Genomic DNA, 18,594 nt, shown 5'->3' with positions numbered 1-18,594 from the left:
ATTTCCACCAGAATATTTCATAGGGCAGGGGTTGCCCTCCTCTAATGGAATGGGCTAGGAGTTGAGCAACTGAACCCCCCCATTTCTTGTTATCTGTGTGGATCTTTAAAGCTCATCCAGAAGTACAGAGCCTTCTATGTTTTCACGCTGCTTACTGACCCTTAGCAGCTCTCCTCCACTTAAGGTTGTCAGGTGTCCAATTTTCGACCAGAAAGTCCAGTCGAAAAGGGGACCTGGCAGTGTCCAGTCAGATGTACTGATCAGACACTAAAACTCCGGTTACCGTGGGGCAGGGGGAAGGGGGAAGAATGGGGTCATAACTACCTGCAGTTAAGCTCCTTGTCAGGCTGCAGCAGCTTTCATTTCAGTCCTGGAGCAGAGGGAGCCCAGCTGGAGGGGGAAGTGTGGGGTGTGAGTGACAGGGGCGGGGTCTTGGGGGGGAAGAGGCGGAGCAGGGGACGTTGCCTCAGGAGTCTGGTCACCAGCTATTAGAAAGATGGCAACTCTGTTTCCACTTCCTGGTCATATCTGCTTCATTGAAGTCATGCAGACAAGATTTTCCTGGCTGGAGCTGTCCCCCAAAGTCTCCTTAAAGGACAGGAAGAGGGGAGAGTTCCAGAGCATGGAGGGGATCAGCATAAATGCAAGCTATACCAATTTACAAGCAGACTTCTCAGTTGGTAGATTGTTAGTTGAGGGGAAAACAGGCTGAATCATGCTTACATCTGGAAAAAATGTCAATCATAGAGCTATCTAGACTGTGGCAGCTATGTTATATTGTCCCTTATTAAGAAAATGCTAAATAGAATTCTTTCTTTTAAAAAATATCCTCCAGCACTTCAGCTGTACCAAGACAAAGATCACTGCACATCCCAACATCAGAAACTAAGCCTGGGTTGCTCACTACTAGATAGCTTATTAAGAGGTGGCATTCCTGTGGTGGGGATCACAGAACTTGCTGGTGAGAGCTCTGCTGGGAAGACTCAGATTAGTTTGCAGCTGTGCCTTTCTGTGCAATATCCTTATGAATATGGAGGATTAGAATCTGGTAAGTACAATACACTTTCTGATTTACTTATTGTTTTAAGGAAGTATGCTAGGTTTAAGATAAGTAATTTGTGTATTGCAGTAAATATTAGTATCAGTGGATTTCTGATCATTTGCAGCATCATTAGCAGAAAGATGAGAAACTGGGCATTTGGAAAAGAAAAGCATGCTGTGTACATTTCCACATAATACTTTCCACTCTTACTACTGGCTGCTGAAGGCACACAGATTAGGGTGCCTGTGTGGATAGAATCAGACATGACTTTCCACTGAGTTATGATTGACTTTTTCCCTCGGTGATCAAGAGTAGTAGGAAGTTTGTTAATCAAAATACATAAGACATATAAAGATGGAGTGTGTTAAGTTTCAGCATCATGACCATCCCCTGCCTCTTCATGAAAACTTACATGACAAAACAGTCCACATGATAGCTATTTTTACATTAATATCTTAGGAATGTGCTAAGTATACCTTACGTAAAACAGGGGTTACAGTATCACAAAGGAGCTGGTCATGATATACAGGACAAAACTGATGGACATATAGTCAAAAAAGTCATAGGCATTGTGTTTTACCCTAAATTTTCCCACTTCTGTGCAAGTAAGTAGATAGCCATTATTGTAGAGCCAACGATCTTTTGTATTTTTTGTTTGCATTTTTGTACTTTGTTGGGGAGGAAGAAACCTATGTCAATTCTGAGAACTCATTAGTCTGGTCTTCTTTATGACTAATGTTTTGGCTAGGCTGTTGTTCTGCCTCCCATGCAGCATCGTGTTTAACTTCGAAGCTCTCACAGTTTGCTGTGCGAAACTTGCTCAACTTGTTTCCTACTGTGTCCAACCACATGGAAAATTCTTGAAACGTCAAAAGGCAGAGATGGCTTTTCTGGCAGAAATTAGTCCTTGGCTTACATTTTTTCACTCTAGGTTATATCATTAATCAGAGCAGAAACATATATGATTTTAGTCCTCCCCTTCAGTTCCTTCCTTGGATGCTACTAAGTGTTACATGTGTCAAAAGTTCAGATCTATACTCATTTACAAGACCAGATTTATTCTTATTCGTGCCCTAGTGCTCCCCTCCATTTGTGCTGGGAGAAAGGAACTAAATGGGATCAGATATAGGGTGTTGGGGGCAGAAAGGAAGGCACCTCGTCCTAATAGATACCAGGGCTATAAGAAGAGCTCAGCAGTAAGCTATACAGCTCAGGGAGGCATCGAAAGACAGTTTTAATAATGAGCCACAGTAATATGTATTGCTGTAGTGTGTTCTCCCTGGCAGTGTTTTTTGCACTCCAGTATGAACTTTGTAATGAGTGCTGTGTGTGTAGTAATATAACATTGCACATGCACCTATTGCTATTATCTCTGAATGATGTGAGAGCCACCCAGCATATACTGTGAAATAATAACGATGAATTCAGTTTCCATAACTAAATTTTTATTCCAAACCCAAGCAAACAGACATATTTATAACTGAATAAAACTTTATAAATACAGGGGAAAGAACAGTCATTTTCATTTCACAAACACATACACCAACCGTGTCTCTCACAGGTCAGTGTTTTGGGATCTCTGGTTCCCACAGTCAAGTGCTGAAGCGGCTCCTGCGCTGGAGGCTCCACCAAGTGTCCTCCCTCCTCGGTGGTCAGCCTAGAATGACTCCAGCCAGGGCAGCACCACCTCATAGAGCTAGTGTGGGGGCTCTGGCCATGAGCTGCAAGCGCTGCTCTTATGGATACTGCTAGGCAAAATTCTCTGGCTCCGATGCACTGGGTGCGCGCGTGCGCGCACACACACCCACACAAAATAGAATACATGGCTGCACCTATTCGAAGAAGAACAGCTGGAGTGGGTTTGTATGACTAGACTTCTTTAAATCCAGTGAGGTGTTGATTACTGCTGTGTAAAGTATGGTAAAAGTGCACACCCATTTGACACCTGTAAAGATGCAAAGGATGAGTTTTACTGGTCGGTGTTGTTGGTATATAAAATAAATGATGCAACATTGGTGTATTTGTCATTGAGACATGATCTTCATAATGTGTCTACACAGCAAAGGCATAAGCCAGGGACCATTCCTCAGTCCAGCTGGGTTCTGGGTAGGTTAGCTAAAGGACCCTCCCCCAGCCTATCGGGAGGATCCACTGAGCCTGGGACTCATATAATTACGGGGAGACAACAGAAAAAATAACAAGGACAAGTGTGAAGGTCAAAGGGTCAAAAAAAGGGACCTTGAAGAAGAGACAGTGTCAGACAATTATGTAGCTAAACAATAAAAGTGTCATCTGCTGGGTCAACGAATAGTGCAAAGAGGAGTCTGTGAAACCAAAGAATGTGATCATTGCACTGGGCACCAAAAGAACAGCTAGCAAGACTGCTGTGATTGTAGCTATATCTTTTGTTGGGTTATCAAGTTTAAGTAAAAAAAGTAAAAATTGTCCTTTTAACATTACCAAGATTTTGAGAGAGTTCTAAGAAGAAAATATTCCCTAATTTGAGCGTTCATTGCTAAGCAGAAAAAGGAATTAATTTTTAAAATATATTTGTATATGAGTCGTGTAATATCAGAGGTGGTTTTTTTTTTTTTTTTTTTAATTGCAGGTGCTGTCTACATTTGCACAGAAGATGTTTTCCCAAATAAACGCTTGCAGCAACTGATTGATCAACAACATAAATTTAGGGCAGATGTTCCACTTGATGTCATACAGAAAATAAAATTTGGAAACAGTGTTTTCATTGAGCATGCCGCAGACCTTGTAAGTAACAGTGCGACTTACAAATAAATTACTTGGGAACACTAAATCCAATTAGTGCAGATGCAAACAAATAGTATAGGGGCCTAACTGAGGCAGTAGCGCTCACAGAGATGACAAATAAATCAAGATGATTTTCTGTGTATACCAGCCTCCCAGTCTCTTCATATCGTATTGAGGAGACTGATCCAAGTTTTCAGAGATTTAATTGTCTCATACAAAGTTTCATTTTGAAAAGGACAAGAGATCTTTACAGACTAACATTCAAATTCTTCCAAAATCCATTATACTTTTTCTAGGATATGAGGCATTACTATTATTTATTTGTATTGCAAGAGTGCCTAGAGACACCCCCCCCACACACACACACTTTATACTAGGCACTGTAAAAACACATAATAAAAAGATGGTCCCTGCCCCAAAGAATTTACAATGTAAGTTTTTAAGACGGGAGATAACAGGTTGATCAAACAAACAAACAGGATGTGGGGGAATGAAAGGTAATAATGATATAAACATGATAAACAGTAGCCATGGTATATCAGCTGTCTAGCCATTGCCAGTGTTTTTGTGTGTGTCATGATCGAGGGATTAGTTTTAAGGATAGATTTGGGGGCAACCCTGCATAATTTAGAACTGAACCATCAGTTTACCTTAATAATTGATAGCCTGACGGGTTTAATGTTGGAATATTAGAGCTATTTTTGTAAATGCTTTTATTTTTTCAAGTTGGTCCTGACAAACACAAAAAGAACTACTGTGCAGGCTATATTTGTTTTTTCATTGTGTGTTCTCTAAACTGTTCAGTAATACTCAAAATGAACTCCATGACAGTCTTGGTAACTTATACACCGTTGGTTTTGTTTTAAGAAAGAGAATAGTAGTAAAATGAGAGATTAAAACTATCAGAGGTGAAAAAAGACAATAACCATGCAAACAGCAGCTAAGGCCTGCAGAAAAAGTGTAAAGTAACAAATTACAGTAGTTGTATATATATTTGAGATTTGATACGTTTAATGAGAATTTTACTCCCTTCTTTCGTCTGCTATTCTACAGGGGGAAAAAGAGCTCTTTAAAGTGCAATGTAGCTCCAGTGGCTTTTAAACCTCAGGTTTACTGGAAGTAGCTCTCTAGGACCCAATTCTGTGTTGGGATATGCCAGGGGTGGCCAATCTGAGCCTGAGAAGGAGCCAGAATTTGCCAATGTACATTGCCAAAGAGCCACAGTAATATGTCAGCAGCCCCCTGTCAGCTCCCCACACCCCAGAACCTCCTGCCCACCAGCATCCTCGCTGATCAGCGTCTCCCTCTCCCTCCCCACACCTCCCGATCAGCTGTTTCGTGGCATGCAGGAGGCTGGGAGGGGGGGGGAGTGAGGGCATGGCAGACTCAGGGGAGGGGGCGGGAAGGGGTGGAGTAGGGGCAGGGCCTGTGGCAGAGCCGGGGTTGAGCAGTGAGTACCCCCTGGCCCATTGGAAAATTGGCGCCTGTAGCTCCAGCCCCGGAGTCGGTGCCTATCTAAGGAGCTGCATATTAACTTCTGAAGAGCCGCATGTGGTTCCGGAGCCATAGGTTGGCCACCCCTGGGATATGCTATCATGTGGCCAGGTGGAGTCTGATTGACCTCAGTGGAGGTCTGCACTTGCTGATTCGAATGAAGGATGAGGACCTAGGGTATGGCTACACTTGCAGATGTAGAGCGCTTTGCGTTAAACCAGCCTTTGTAGAGCGCCATAGGGAAAGCGCTACAATCTGTCCACACTGACAGCTACAGGCGCTCTGGCGTGGCCACATCAGCAGCTCTTGCAACGGCCACAGAGAGCAGTGCATTGTGATAGCTATCCCAGCATGCAAGAGGCTACAACGTGCTTTTCAAATGCAGGGGTGGGGTGGAGTGTGACAGGGAGTGTGTTGGGTGTATGTGCGGGGGGAGAGAGTGAGTTTTTGGGGGGGCTGAGAGCACATCAGCATGCTGCCTTGTAAGTTCAGACAGCAGCAGACTCCTCTTTCCCCTCGCCTCTTTCTCTCACACACAGCATTCCACAGTAATGGTTGCTTTGTCTCAGAGCAGATAAGCATGCCGGCTGTCAGAAAAGGAGCTTTCAAAGGGCGTATCCGCATTCCTACAGCGAGTTCAAAACAATGAGAAGAGTGGCTATTTGACTTAAGGGGATTATGGGATGTTTCCGGAGGCTGATCAGAGTGCAGTAGTGCAACACCTCGTTCACACTAATGCCCAGGCGTTTCACCAAGGCGCAACGGGCATTCATCTTCTCACCGAAGTGGAGTACAAGGAGTGCTCTAACCGTGGAGTCAGAGCACTCTATGTGCCTTCCCAGCGTGGACGGGTAGTGAGCTAGGGCGTCCGGGGCTGCTTTAATGTGCTCTAAGTCGCAAGTGTAGCCAAGCCCCTAGTGTTTAGAGAACTTGTTGGTACTAACTGAACTACAGCCAGGGCCAACTCTAGGTGTTTTGTTGCCCAAGGTGGAAAACGTTTTCAGCGCCCCTCCCTCCTCAAAGGCACAAGCAAAATAAAAAAATACCTCGTGTGTTTGGCATTCCTAAATGCAATGATTTGCATCCCTGAATGTTGGCACCCATGGGCCTGATCACCCTCTCCTAGGTTCAGCTCTAGCTCCAGCAACATATTCTTTTGAGCTGATATTATGTAATTGATGGTATTTCAAAAGCCACACATCTGAGTTGCTCTTTGTCACCTCATCAGTGTTTTATATAAGCATAGATGAGTGACTGGTTTAATTTTCCTCTTGCACATAGCCTCCCTCATGTATGGATTTTTGTAATTATATTTAGTGCTATGTGGGATCAAAAGTTTTTAAAATATCAAATAATTGCTTTAAAAATTTAGGGTAGTTTTTCCACATCCAAAACTTCTGAGAAGCATTCCTAGTCCATCAATATTTTAGTGAACTGTTTATTTATAACCTGAATCATAAATAATTTATAAAGTATCGATCTAAATGCCCAGCCAAAGCCGCTTTGAAGTCTCTCCCATTTTCATGAGTAGCAAATCAGGCCAGTGGAAAGGTCTTTGCAACATTGGAAAGGGGAAATGCAATACAAGCTTCTGATCAGATCTGAAATGGTGGATCTCTCAGTTAGAGGATAGTTTTCACATTATGCTTCCTGTTTGGCCTGTTTCAGACACACACACACACATTCATTCATTCATTCATTCATTCACTCATTCATTCTCTCTCTCTCTCTCTCCCCCCCCCCCCCCCCCCCCGCTTGCCTGGGAGAGTTTCCCATTCCAGTGCTCCATCTATCAGACCCTCGCCCTGTATGCAAGAAGAGACGGACCAATCCATTCTTGGACTCCTTTACTATCAGAAATTGTAAAACCCAGTTTACCTGTTCCAGGAATTGTGAGTTCACTTGGTTTTGGGCAGGAACTGTTGAGGTTCTCTTAGGTTCCTAAGGACTAATTTAGCTGCCCAGAACTAGATTTATGAGAATCTGGCAGGCTGAGAACTGACGCTATGATCAAAGGCTTCCTTAGGATGTAAGGGTACTCTACCTATCTCAGTTCTTTTGATTCTGAGAGTCACAGATCTGAAGATTTTTGCTACACAGCCTCTGTAGGAGAAAGGTGTTGCATTTTTGCAGATCGCGGATTGGATGTGGATACAAATTTTGTATTCGCGCAGGGCTCTATTCATCTGTCTTCCATTGAGCTACTCTGCTTCCGTTTTTAAGCTCTACTTCCACCGTGGACAGGCTTTACAGGTGCAGTGGGGTGGGGCTGCCTGGGCCCAGAGGAGCTCCTTAGCCCCTACTTCTCCAGTGTGGGGTTTGTACACCCCATCACAATTCCAGAGGCAGAATTCTAATTTCCAGAAATATTCCAGTATTCCCATTCTTTGCCATGGTCACATATGTCTCTTTACATATACCTCTGCATCAAAGAAGACCTTTAGCAATATCCCTAGGCATTTCTGTGGCAGCAAGTGTTTCATTAAATGCCTACCTGTCATGATTATTCTCATTGAATGGTTGGGTGTCTGTTTGGGAATAGACTTTACCCTCAGTAGCGTGGCTGGGTGGTTCTTTTCTAGTAGTTTGCACAAACAAGGGTATTTTCATGCAAATTTAGAAGATGTGTGATCACTGAAGCCTTGATATATTTTAGACCTGAAAATTTTCCTGTAGTGTACAGATTCCTTACTAGCACAGTTATGTGATACCTTTAAATACCATGCTATATATGAGGTCTCGCCAAGGCACTGTATGACTTTGCCGCCTTTTCTTGATGCTCAGGTGTTCGTAATCACTCAGTATTTTCCAGATTCCTTATTTCATAAGACAGAGTACAAACATGCCCCCGGGGAGTTCCCTTATCACCTTCCTGCCATCTGCAGTAGCACTCCTAGAGGGTGTAAGCAAGGGCTTCTTCACCTTGATTTCCATCCATTCCAAGGTTTGTGATCTCAGTGAAAGATGTGATTCCACATAAAGATACGGGAGCTGAGAGCTATTTCTCTGACATGCAAGGCTTTTCTTCCCTTCATAAAATCCAAATCTGTCTAAATTTGTAATGGACAGCATTATGTGAGTATGTTACACAGATCACTAAAGAGGGGTTTGCTCAAACCAGTTGTCAGGGAAATTTCCTCTTAAAAAAATTCACTGTCCTCATTGGATGGCTCTAATATCTCACCTACCAGTGAAGGATTATTGGTAGATTCTTTGAGAAGAACAGTACAAGTGCGTTAGCGAGGGCTCCATTTTATATTCTTTTGTTCCACAAGTGGGTAAATACCAGTTAATTCCCAACAGGGATACAATGCTTGCGTATAGTTGTGATCCAAAGTCAAACACATCCTAACATGAATATTGCACTCTTTTTTCCTCCACCAAGAGCAGGAACGTAACTATATGTTGACCCTTATTCTACTGAATTAAGAGATGATTTTTTAAAAAAAATGTTGCTCCAGTTGGTACCAAGTTGCTATCATTAGCCATGGTTAAAGATTGGCAATTCTGTCATCAATATCATGGAGACGTGTCATGGGGTTGGCTGCCTTCTAAGTGCCCCCTTGTGGCCATGGGTGCCTTCACAGTGTCTTGCTCCTGTTTTCCCTTCTTCAGGTCCCTTTAAGAACTCACCAAGTTTAAAAGAAATTTAAAGCAATCCCCACAAAGGATCCTGTTTATTTAGTTTTTGGTCATACTCTTGCCCTCTGGACCTCAACTCCTGTTCAGTCTCTCACACAGTAATCAAAAATGACACACAGTCCTCAAAGAACAAAATATAAACTCATGAGGTCTGTGTCTCAGTCTCTACCTTGCTTCTTGGAGAAGGTCTCACCCAGGCTTCCCTGCATGGAGATCTTTCTCCTGCTTATTCAATAGGTTTCCTGCCTCTGGCAATTTCAGTTACTCTCTCAACCTGCCCCACGTTTGCAGCATCTTGCTGTCTTTTATATTAGACTAGCTGATTCAACCCCAATGTGGCTTGTCCTGTAATCAGGATTGGCTTAGCCCCAGGCTTTCCAGACCATTGGGGGAATTTACACTATGATATTAATGTCTATAAAGTCATTCTTTCCAAACTACTGAGTCTCCTGCCTGTGAGATGAGGTGGGAGTCTCCACCAAGGTTCAAAGTTTCTCTGGTCGACATCTGGACTCTAGATTGCTTGATGTCTTGATTGTGAGTGTTAAGCTGAGGTCAAAAAGACTAGTGAAAAAACATGAATTTTTGATTAGTCAAATCTGATCTATGGCTTGAAAGAGATCTCCCATCTGGTCAGCCCTTAAGTGAGTAGATCTGATAAGGTCCTTCTCAACCGTTATTTTACACTGTTTAAGTGAAGATGCCATTCTTGATACTCAGATAGTCATTAGGCTTGTATTTCAGTAACTATCTTCTTTAAATTGCATTCTTACAGAACAGGTGGCCTTGTCTGCATCTCCATCCCAAGAATCTAAGATGTCTGCGATTTCCATCTCTTTCAGACCACTAGACTGTTTCTATCCCTGAGCCCCTTTTATATTCAGGGAAGCAGGTATCCTATTTTTGCATATTCGGAGAACATTGTCATTATATATATCAGGCCAAAGCTTATCTACAAGTTTCCCCAATCCTTTGGAGAAATGGAGCTCACATGAGGAGCCAAAGGTTGTCCATCTGTCACACTGTGTTTTATAATTGTCATGACCTAACACAGCTTCAGTGTCCTGGAATTGACAGTCTTCATCCAGAGCAGAGACCGTGTCTGTGGCATGCCCTCATGCTGTCTTCATCAGATCGTGTTGCATGACTGATACTGCAGCTAAATTAGAGAGACAGGGTGCTGAGGTGATATCTATTATTGGACAAACTTCTGTTGGTGTAAGAGACAAGCTTTCAAGTTTACACAGAGTTTTTCAGCTTCATGTAAGCTTTAAAATTTCTCTTACCAACAGAAGTTGATCCAATAAAATAATTCTAACCCACCTTGTCTCTCAAATATCTTGGGACCAACACAGCTACAAGAACACTGGATACTGCAGCTATATGTGTTTTTAGCAAAAATATTCCATCATTAAGACTTGTTTTGGGAGAGCAAGATCGGTCACTTCCATTCCTCTCAACCTGGCATCCAAAGCTGATGGTTGTTTGGCAGTCCTGTTGACCCTTGTTTACCTAGAACTCCTCAGTCCCCTTTCCTGGGCATTTTACTGCTTGCTACACTCCCACAAGTAGGAATATGCAAAGGCCATTTGAAGATGAAATGAAAGTTACTTACCTAAAACTAGGAGTTCTTCGAGATAAGCCTCTGCATATTCACACTCCCAGCCCACTTTCTCCACTTCTTCAGAGTCTCAGGTTAGGAATTCCCAAATTAGTGGAAGAACCTGAGGGGTGGCTTGGGTATTTCCCCTTTTATACTCTCAGAACCCTCCAGGTTGGGAGCGAGGAGGAGGTGCAAGTGACCCCAGTGGACACTGCTTTCCAGAAGGTTCCAGAAGCTTCTGGCTCAGGCACCTTCATCCCAGAAGTGTGACTATCTAGAGGCTCATCTCAAAGAACTCTGGTTGCGGATAAGTAACCTTCATTTTCTAATGGGCTCTAAAGGTTAAAAATAACATTTGTTCAAAGTACTAAATCAGTATTTTAAACATTCTAGTTTAAAGTAAATATAAGAACACGTATATGCTGATAACAATATTGCAAATTCTAATCTAAATGTCACATTTGTTGTAGTCCAGACAACAATTGGGCCTCCTATGTTGGGAAACAATGGTAAAGATTTTATTCCAGTCCTCTGAAACTATAAAATGCATTTATCATGGAGAAAGTCTGCATAATAACAGCAGGAGTTCTGAGAAACATCTTATAATAGGATATACATAGAACCAAAGTACCCCCTCAAATAATAAATGTTACACATACTGACAAGGCAATAAATTGCAGCAATAGAAGTAAAATTTAAACCTAAAGCATACACATTTTTCCAGTGACAGCTGCTCCTGGTGCTTCTTCTCCTCCCTGCCCAAAAAAGACAGTCATTGCTAGCATCTGTACTCTGTGTGTGAAAATCTGCTTGTCTCGGGGAAAGTAAGAAATTATTAAAAAATAAATAAATAAAAACCCAATCCAACTTTGTTGGCTGCACTATGAAATGGAACAATCTCTATTTTATTTTACGTCCTCCACTCCCTTCCTTGTCAAAACCTTTGACATCTTGCATGCTGAACAATCCAGTTGTTCATGTGTCCTTGATGAGAGTAAGTTTTGGATGTTAACAAAAAGACCAAAGTATTTTTTGATAACTGGAAATGGTTGGAACCTGACAGATGTTCCACTCAGAGTATGTCTACATTGCATTCGGAGCTGTGATTGTAGCCCAGGTAGGCATACCCATGCTAGCTTTAATTTAGGTAATGCAGCTAAAAATATCAGTGAAGGTAAGGCGACACAGGCTACAGCACGGGCTGTACAAGCACAGCCAGAACTCTGGGTACGTCCTCATGTTGTTAACTGGTGCTGGGGTCTGTTTTGTTAAATCTTCACTGCTATTTTTAGCTGCAGTAGCTAAATTAAAACTCATGGCAATGGCTCCCTAAACTGCAGTCACCTCTCCAATGCAGTGTAGACCACCCTTAGTGTACAGTGAACACAGTAAGAAGTCTCTCTAAAGAGGTCATCTATTCTGCTGAATGAATTATTTTCAACAGTTAGAAACACACAGTTCTGATATTTGTGTGAAGAGCAAATCAGTTCAGTAAGGTGAATCCTACTATAATCCAGTTCCAAGAAATTCAGTCTAATTTTGACAGACATGGAATGTAGAAAGTCATCAGTGTGTAACCTCTAATCCCGGCAGAATGTTTATAAATCTTTAACTGTGTATTCCTATTTATGTTTGAAGAACGGTGTCTTCCACAAGAACAGTGCAAGGGTGTCAAGAGAATTCCCTCTTTGCTAAGATGAACTACTGTTACATGTGATAGAAGAAAATTAAACTACTAAGCACCCAGTGGAGTGTAACTTCTATCTAAAATATTTTGGGGACTTCAGAAACATTCAGAGGATGGAATTTTTTATCAGTGGGGGAGGAAACAGGAGTTGCAGGTGTTACTAACTTTTACCAGAAGTTTTGGTTAATAGAGGGTCTGATATAATAGCTGTATATAGTACTATCTCAGTTCCTTTGATGAAAGAACACTGTCTTTTCTCATTTATTAATACTCTGACGACTTATGCTAGCCTTGAATTAACTCCTCAACATTCAAGTGAATGCAGAGTGGCCATGGAGTAGGACTGCACTATTATGTTCTTAGGTAACACTGGAATTTTATACATGACTCAAAAATCCAGGCCAACCTTTTTCTTGACCTATTATGTGTTGTGCAGCCCCACTTACTTGACTGTGCTAGGCTGCATGTGGTGTAAACTAGTGCTGCAGTTGATCCTTTTTTATTGGAGGGTTGGTTGGTTGTTAAAAGTAGTCACAAGCAAGACAACCAGACCTACACAGAAGAATACAATTGTGTCAAAGATCCACAATCTTGGCTTATGAATATAACCTCCCATAAATAACCACAGAGCCAAGCAGTGAAATGACAGGTATCTGTCTTAGAATTTTATAGGTACCAGCATTCTAACTAGGTCTAATGTTGAATGTTTGTATTTTGTGGTAGGACACATTCTACAACTGCATTGCTAAAAGGATTACCGTACTGCTCTCAAGAGGCATGGTGCGTTTGGTGGTCATTGATTCTATGGCTGCTTTGTTTCGATGTGAATTTGGCGCAAAAGATTCAGTTATGAAAGCCAGATATCTGCAGACATTCGGAGCAAAACTTCACAGTTTAAGCAGTAGATTCAGAACGCCAATACTGTGCATTAATCAGGTATGAAACCAGAAATTATTTCCTACTCTGCAGAACCATTGAACAAACAAAATAAAAGAGACTTCTTGAAAAGAACCACAAACAGAAGTGAACCTGACAGTATTCTTTTTGATCACACACTTTTGGTCTATGATCATTTAATTCTAATGGAGGAGTTTTATCATACAGAAACAACTTCACTAGTATTGAGACATCTGTTGGCCTGAAAGTATTTGTAGGAATGTTATACAAGCCAGCTGATACATTCTGGAAGTGAAAACATATTTGTATTAATACAACAATTTCCTTCTCCCATGAAACTGAAAAACCTATATAAGAACTAGGAAAGTCAGTATGTCCCAATATTTTCCTCTCCAACATTTTAGGTTTTTATTAAATCTAGTCAATTTATGATAGCTCTGGAGGCCTCTATCAACAGAACACGTACAACCCAGGCAGTACCAGTGGCCATTATGGTGACTTTGTGATGTGGAACTTAGTCCACTGAAAGTTGGCCCAAGGAAGTCATAGGCTTAATTTTTTGAGTAACATATGTAGGAAAATAATCTTACTTTTAAAAAAATATTTGAGGTATTAAAAGAAACTAGAATGAGCCAAAAGGGAACAATCAATTCAGAGAACTAATGGAAATACTTTCTTTAAAATTGGGACGAAGCATTGGATCTTAGACTTACTTATGCAGCTTGATCTGTTTTTAGCTTGTTTTTTTCCTACTAATATTTTTGGAACACTTTTGGAGACAATTTTTATTGTGTTATTTGTATCATGGTAGTGCCTAGAGGTCCCAGTGGGTGCTGTAAATCTGATTTTGCAAGTTAGTGCTCTGTACATTAGGAAAAAAGGGCTGCTTGAGTGAGAAAATTGTCTTGTTTTAAAGGGATATTATCAACTTCGTCATAATGACTAACTGAAACGTTCCAGTTGCTAATAAGGCAAGCTTTAAATAATGTCCTGAAATTTTTTAAAAAATTATTTTTATAAATGTGTTTTCTCCTCCCCTGTTAATGTTTGCAAGGGTCTTTTTTTGCTAAGGGAGAAACTGTCTATATAGAGGAGAAAGTGAAAGTAATCATGTGTAAAGCATTGTCAACTGCACAAAGTGATCAGACTGAAAAAAAAAAAAGAGAATTTCTCTCACGCGAACTTTGAAGGAGTCCCACAGGGACCTGTACTATCCCATTTTCTCTTCAATATCTAATGAGATAGGAGATGTTATCGACCCAGCTGCCAACACTGCTAATGACACTGAACTATATATCTCATTCACAATTCATGCAACTACTGTCACTACTAAAATGTCAGAATACCTACAAGAGATTGGTTCTTGGATGAAGGTCTGCTGGCTCAAGATGAACCCAGCAAGACCAAAGTGATGCTAGTCAGAGAGGGGAAACATTTTGAAGACATTGTTTCTACCTTCCATTCATGACATAAAACCTCCATCAAAATAGTGTGAAGTTTTGGCTTCTAGTTTGACTCATTAAACTTAGATGACCTTGTACCATCAGTATCTAAAAAAACCTAGCTTCATCTCCAGTGTCTTAGGTAACTTTTTCCTTTTCTTCTGAAGAAGAACCTGGCAACGGTCAATGCATTTGTCACATCTAGGGTGGATTACTGTAATTCACTGTATCTGAAGCTGAATGTGAAGACAGTGCATCAGCTCTAGCTGCTACAAAATGTGACTGTCTGCAAGTCTGTGGTTTAGGAGGCTGCCTTGAGTACATGAGGCTTATGCTGAAGTCCCTCCATGGGCTCCCAGTCAACTTATGATGCCAATTTAAGGCTCTGGTCGTAATCAACAAAGCAACTAGTGGATCAAACTCCAACTCCATTAAAGACAAAAATTCTGTCTATGAACTATCGTGACAGCTGCAGTCCTCTGAGACAATCCAGAAAATGAAGCCCAGGATGAAGTTTGTGAGAGCTTGGGATAAAACATTCTCAGTCAAGGGGACCTACTATGGAACAAACTTCCAGAGGAGATTGGGCAAATCCAGAATCTGACCACCTTTTAAAAAACACTGCAAAACTTTCTTCAAATTTTTTTTCCTCCATAATGATGACACAATGGTGACACCTCCTTGTACCACCATCTAAGGAAAGGAAAGAAAATCTAAAGGATCAAAACCAAAAAAAAACCCATATTTTTATCTTGAAAAAAGGAGAAGTGCTAGATACTCCATGAAGTCAAGTAATGCCATTGATTTTAATGGAAGGCACTTGGAATACTACAGTGATGGGCAGCAGAAAAAAACCCTTAGATAGGCAACGTCTTTCAGATCTAATAATTTTAGGGGTAACTTGTAACAATACTACAAGCAACGTTTTCAAACAGAAATGATTCAGCAAGTTGATGGTAGCATCCCTTTAACTTTAGTCCATGATAAGATTGATAAACCTAAACCTAGGGCTCTGCTTCACTAAGCTATTCTTAATTTTAAATGGCTGTACTAGAAAATGACAAGTTATTTCTATAAGATGAGACCTTCTCCCCACTAGAAGAACCTCTGGAGAGAACGTAGGAGGTGTGAAGCTGAGGCTTCCCTCAAGTTTCCTTTGAATTCTTGGTAGAATCTGTACTCAGAAACATGATTCAGGCCCTAAACATAGTGGATTTCTGGGGATGTGAAGCCCCCTCAAGCCTCAGCACTTACTGTAGGACATAGGTCCCCAAACTGTAGGGTGTGCCCCCCTATTGGGGTGTGGAAGAACATTTGGGGGGGTGAGGCTGGGGCCCAGGCCAGCCCCCACGGGCGGCAGGGAGGGAGTGCTGCCTAGCTCCGCTCCTGGCTACCGGCCCTGTGCTCAGGGATCTGCTCCTGGCTGCCGGCCCCAGGCCCGGCTGCCGGCCCCAGGCCCAGCTGCTGGCCAAGGTCCCTGGCCGAGGCTCTTCTGGCCCTGCCCCCAGCTGTAGCCCAGGCTTGCTCCCCTTATCTCTGTCCGCATCCCCTCCCCGGGAGCTGCTGCCCCGCTCCCAGCTCGGGGGGATGGGACACCGACAGGGGTAAAGGGGGGCGTGAGGTAAAAATTTTGGGGACCACTGCTCTAGGACCCTCTGTCCTGGTCTCCTCTACAGTGCAGTTCCTGCAGAGCCTTACTTGTCATGGATTCTGCCACTGGCCCCTTGGATATCCTTCAGAATGGGACTGTGCATTGTGGAGTCAGCTCTTTTTGGCTGTTTTTCCAGGGTTTTCTGGGGCAGCTATGCTGCAAATAAGGTGTCTGACAAAGAGGCAAGGGCAGGACAAGTATGTATCTTTTCAAAACTCTTCTGCATTGAGAGGATTCTCTGCTCTGCATCGGAGGTAGTTTGAGTGCTGGTTAGATCTGTCTTGAGAATCATGGAACAGTAAATTGGCTCTGGACCGAGCATAGGTTAGAGAACCCTAAGGTTTGCACTGACCTATCCCAAATAGACTGATTTCCATTTGGCTATATGCTACCCGAAGTGGGACATCCTTAAGGAGTATCTTCTGATGAATGTGTAGTCTAAAAATGAATGTAGAGTAGCCTACAGGCTCCTCAGCCAGGTGTTTATTACTGAACATCCTGGGAGGAAAGGAAAGGTTGAATGGGTAATATTTTGTACTGATTGACAATTTGTGTAGACGTGCTTAAAAAAAAAAAGGTTTCCTAGAGACTGCAGCAATAGTCTGGGGGAGGAATTTCTCTTGTGTTTGTTATTTTGGTCCAAAGTCCCCCATCTTTGGGGAGCACCTTTGGATTTGGAATGCTTTATTGGGTTATTTTCCTATGCTTCTGGCTGTTTAGGAAATCTTTTTTGCAGAAGGACTTTCCTTTTGCAAAGGAATCAGAAAGTATGCTAGATTTCTTCCAAGTGACTCCATCACTTAAGAACTTGAGATTGAACTGTAGTGCTTTATGTGTTTAGAGGTGGATTGGATCCCTCAGTTCCAAGTAGTGTTTTGACCTTAGGACTGAAGAAATTGCTCAGGCAGGTCTGGTTTGACTCTCAAGAGCTGAAGAGGACCGATGTGCCCTTGAGAAAGTGTCTTTAGAGAAGTCTTTGCTGATGATGTGGGATGCACAGGTCCCAGATTTATGTAGACCAAGTCTCTTTTCCTGGCAAAGCAAGATTCTGCAGATAGGGAGCAATTGTGGAAGAACTACCCTTCTAAGTGTCCAGAAAGGGTCTCGTAGCAGCTTGAGCATCTCTTAGCCTTTGAATTGCTCCATTTGGACTGCTCTGCTGTAAAAAGAAACAAATGAAGTGCAGAAGCCCAGTGGATGGGCTCATTTGGGGAATAAGGCTCCTGAAATTTCAGACCCCAAAGGCAAAGACGAATTGGGAGATCGGGACTGTTGTTTGCTTGCTATAATCTCAAATTCATCGTTAGAAGCTGGGAATACTGGATTGCCATTCTGCTTAAAATGCTGGAGATAGAATCTGACACAAGAATCTTGCCCATGATCAAGCCTCATGGACAGTCTGAACTGTCCCTGGTATTTGCTGAGAGAGAAATGCGGTCCAGTCCTCTGACTGAGGAGGAGGTCAGGATCCAGAAATCAAATGCATTTTTAATTTAAAAGTTTTTTAAAAATAACTAACTGGACTCCTTTTAAAAGAAGACATGTAGCATATCCAGTAGGCTACAAAAATTGTAGTTACAGGAGGGAGCTGTGAATGTAATAATTTTTTTCTCATCTGTATCTTCAAGCTGTGCTTCTGAGAAAAAAATCCTAGTGTACACTAAGGGCTACATACAAACACAACAACTCTTTTAACTTACTGTGCTTTTGTCAACAGAAAGATGTTAAGAACAAAGATTTTTATGTTTCATCTTGGAAGATAATTAATGTGGTTGAGATGCATTCCTGGGAGGCAGGACACCTGAGTTCTATTCCAGGCTCTACCCACAGTCTGAGTTTGTGATCTTGGGCAAGTCACGTAATCACTCGCTCAGTGTCTTCACTTACACACATGTAAAATTGGGTTTATTCTTTTATAGTTCTTCAGATGATGGTACTATCTAGTGAAACTATTCTAGGGCCCTTTTTAATTAATAGATTGGTACAAGCTGTGACTTAGTGAATAGTTACAGTGTTTAGGACTAAGTTTATACCCCACCGTACCCCTTCAATTTCAGCCTGGATAACTAAGGGTTGTTTTGTTTTGTGTTTTAATTTAGCTTAAGTAATTGTGATTCAATATAAGGTCTTTTGTGTGTGTCACCCCCTTTCCCCACCTTTCCTTGGGTAAATACAAATATATATTCACAATACAACTTCATTCAAAATCTGTTTATTACTTAGGTAATGGATGCAGTGGATGAGACAGATGTTGCTCAGAGCAATTTTGGGTAAGTAGCTCTCCATAAACTGAAATGTAATAATAGTACACACACACAAGGAAGATTTAACCCTGCACTCTTTTTTGTTTTGTCAGTTTATCCTCAGTATAAT

General features: G+C 41.8%; 1 protein-coding gene across 10 annotated transcripts in view; it reads left to right on the top strand.

The window, feature by feature from the left end:
- The window catches only part of XRCC3 (X-ray repair cross complementing 3), a 35,219-nt gene that overhangs the window by 4,418 nt on the left and 12,207 nt on the right, over window positions 1–18,594 (top strand). For 8 of the 10 annotated variants that reach the window (XM_043548009.1, XM_043548014.1, XM_043548015.1 and 5 more), the window contains exons 4-8: window positions 836–1,048; window positions 3,651–3,805; window positions 11,015–11,053; window positions 12,955–13,167; window positions 18,445–18,491. In XM_043548009.1, the coding sequence (XP_043403944.1) occupies window positions 836–1,048; window positions 3,651–3,805; window positions 11,015–11,053; window positions 12,955–13,167; window positions 18,445–18,491 (667 nt within the window). The remainder of the gene's footprint in view (window positions 1–835; window positions 1,049–3,650; window positions 3,806–11,014; window positions 11,054–12,954; window positions 13,168–18,444; window positions 18,492–18,594) is intronic. The other 2 variants (XM_037901034.2, XM_037901036.2) reach the window with 2 other exon arrangements.

Source organism: Chelonia mydas, chromosome 6 (assembly GCF_015237465.2).
Source record: "Chelonia mydas isolate rCheMyd1 chromosome 6, rCheMyd1.pri.v2, whole genome shotgun sequence".
Lineage (NCBI taxonomy): Eukaryota > Metazoa > Chordata > Testudines > Cheloniidae > Chelonia > Chelonia mydas.
The sequence above is the reverse complement of the archived record's forward strand: the minus strand, read 5'-3'. Positions and strand labels throughout refer to the sequence as shown.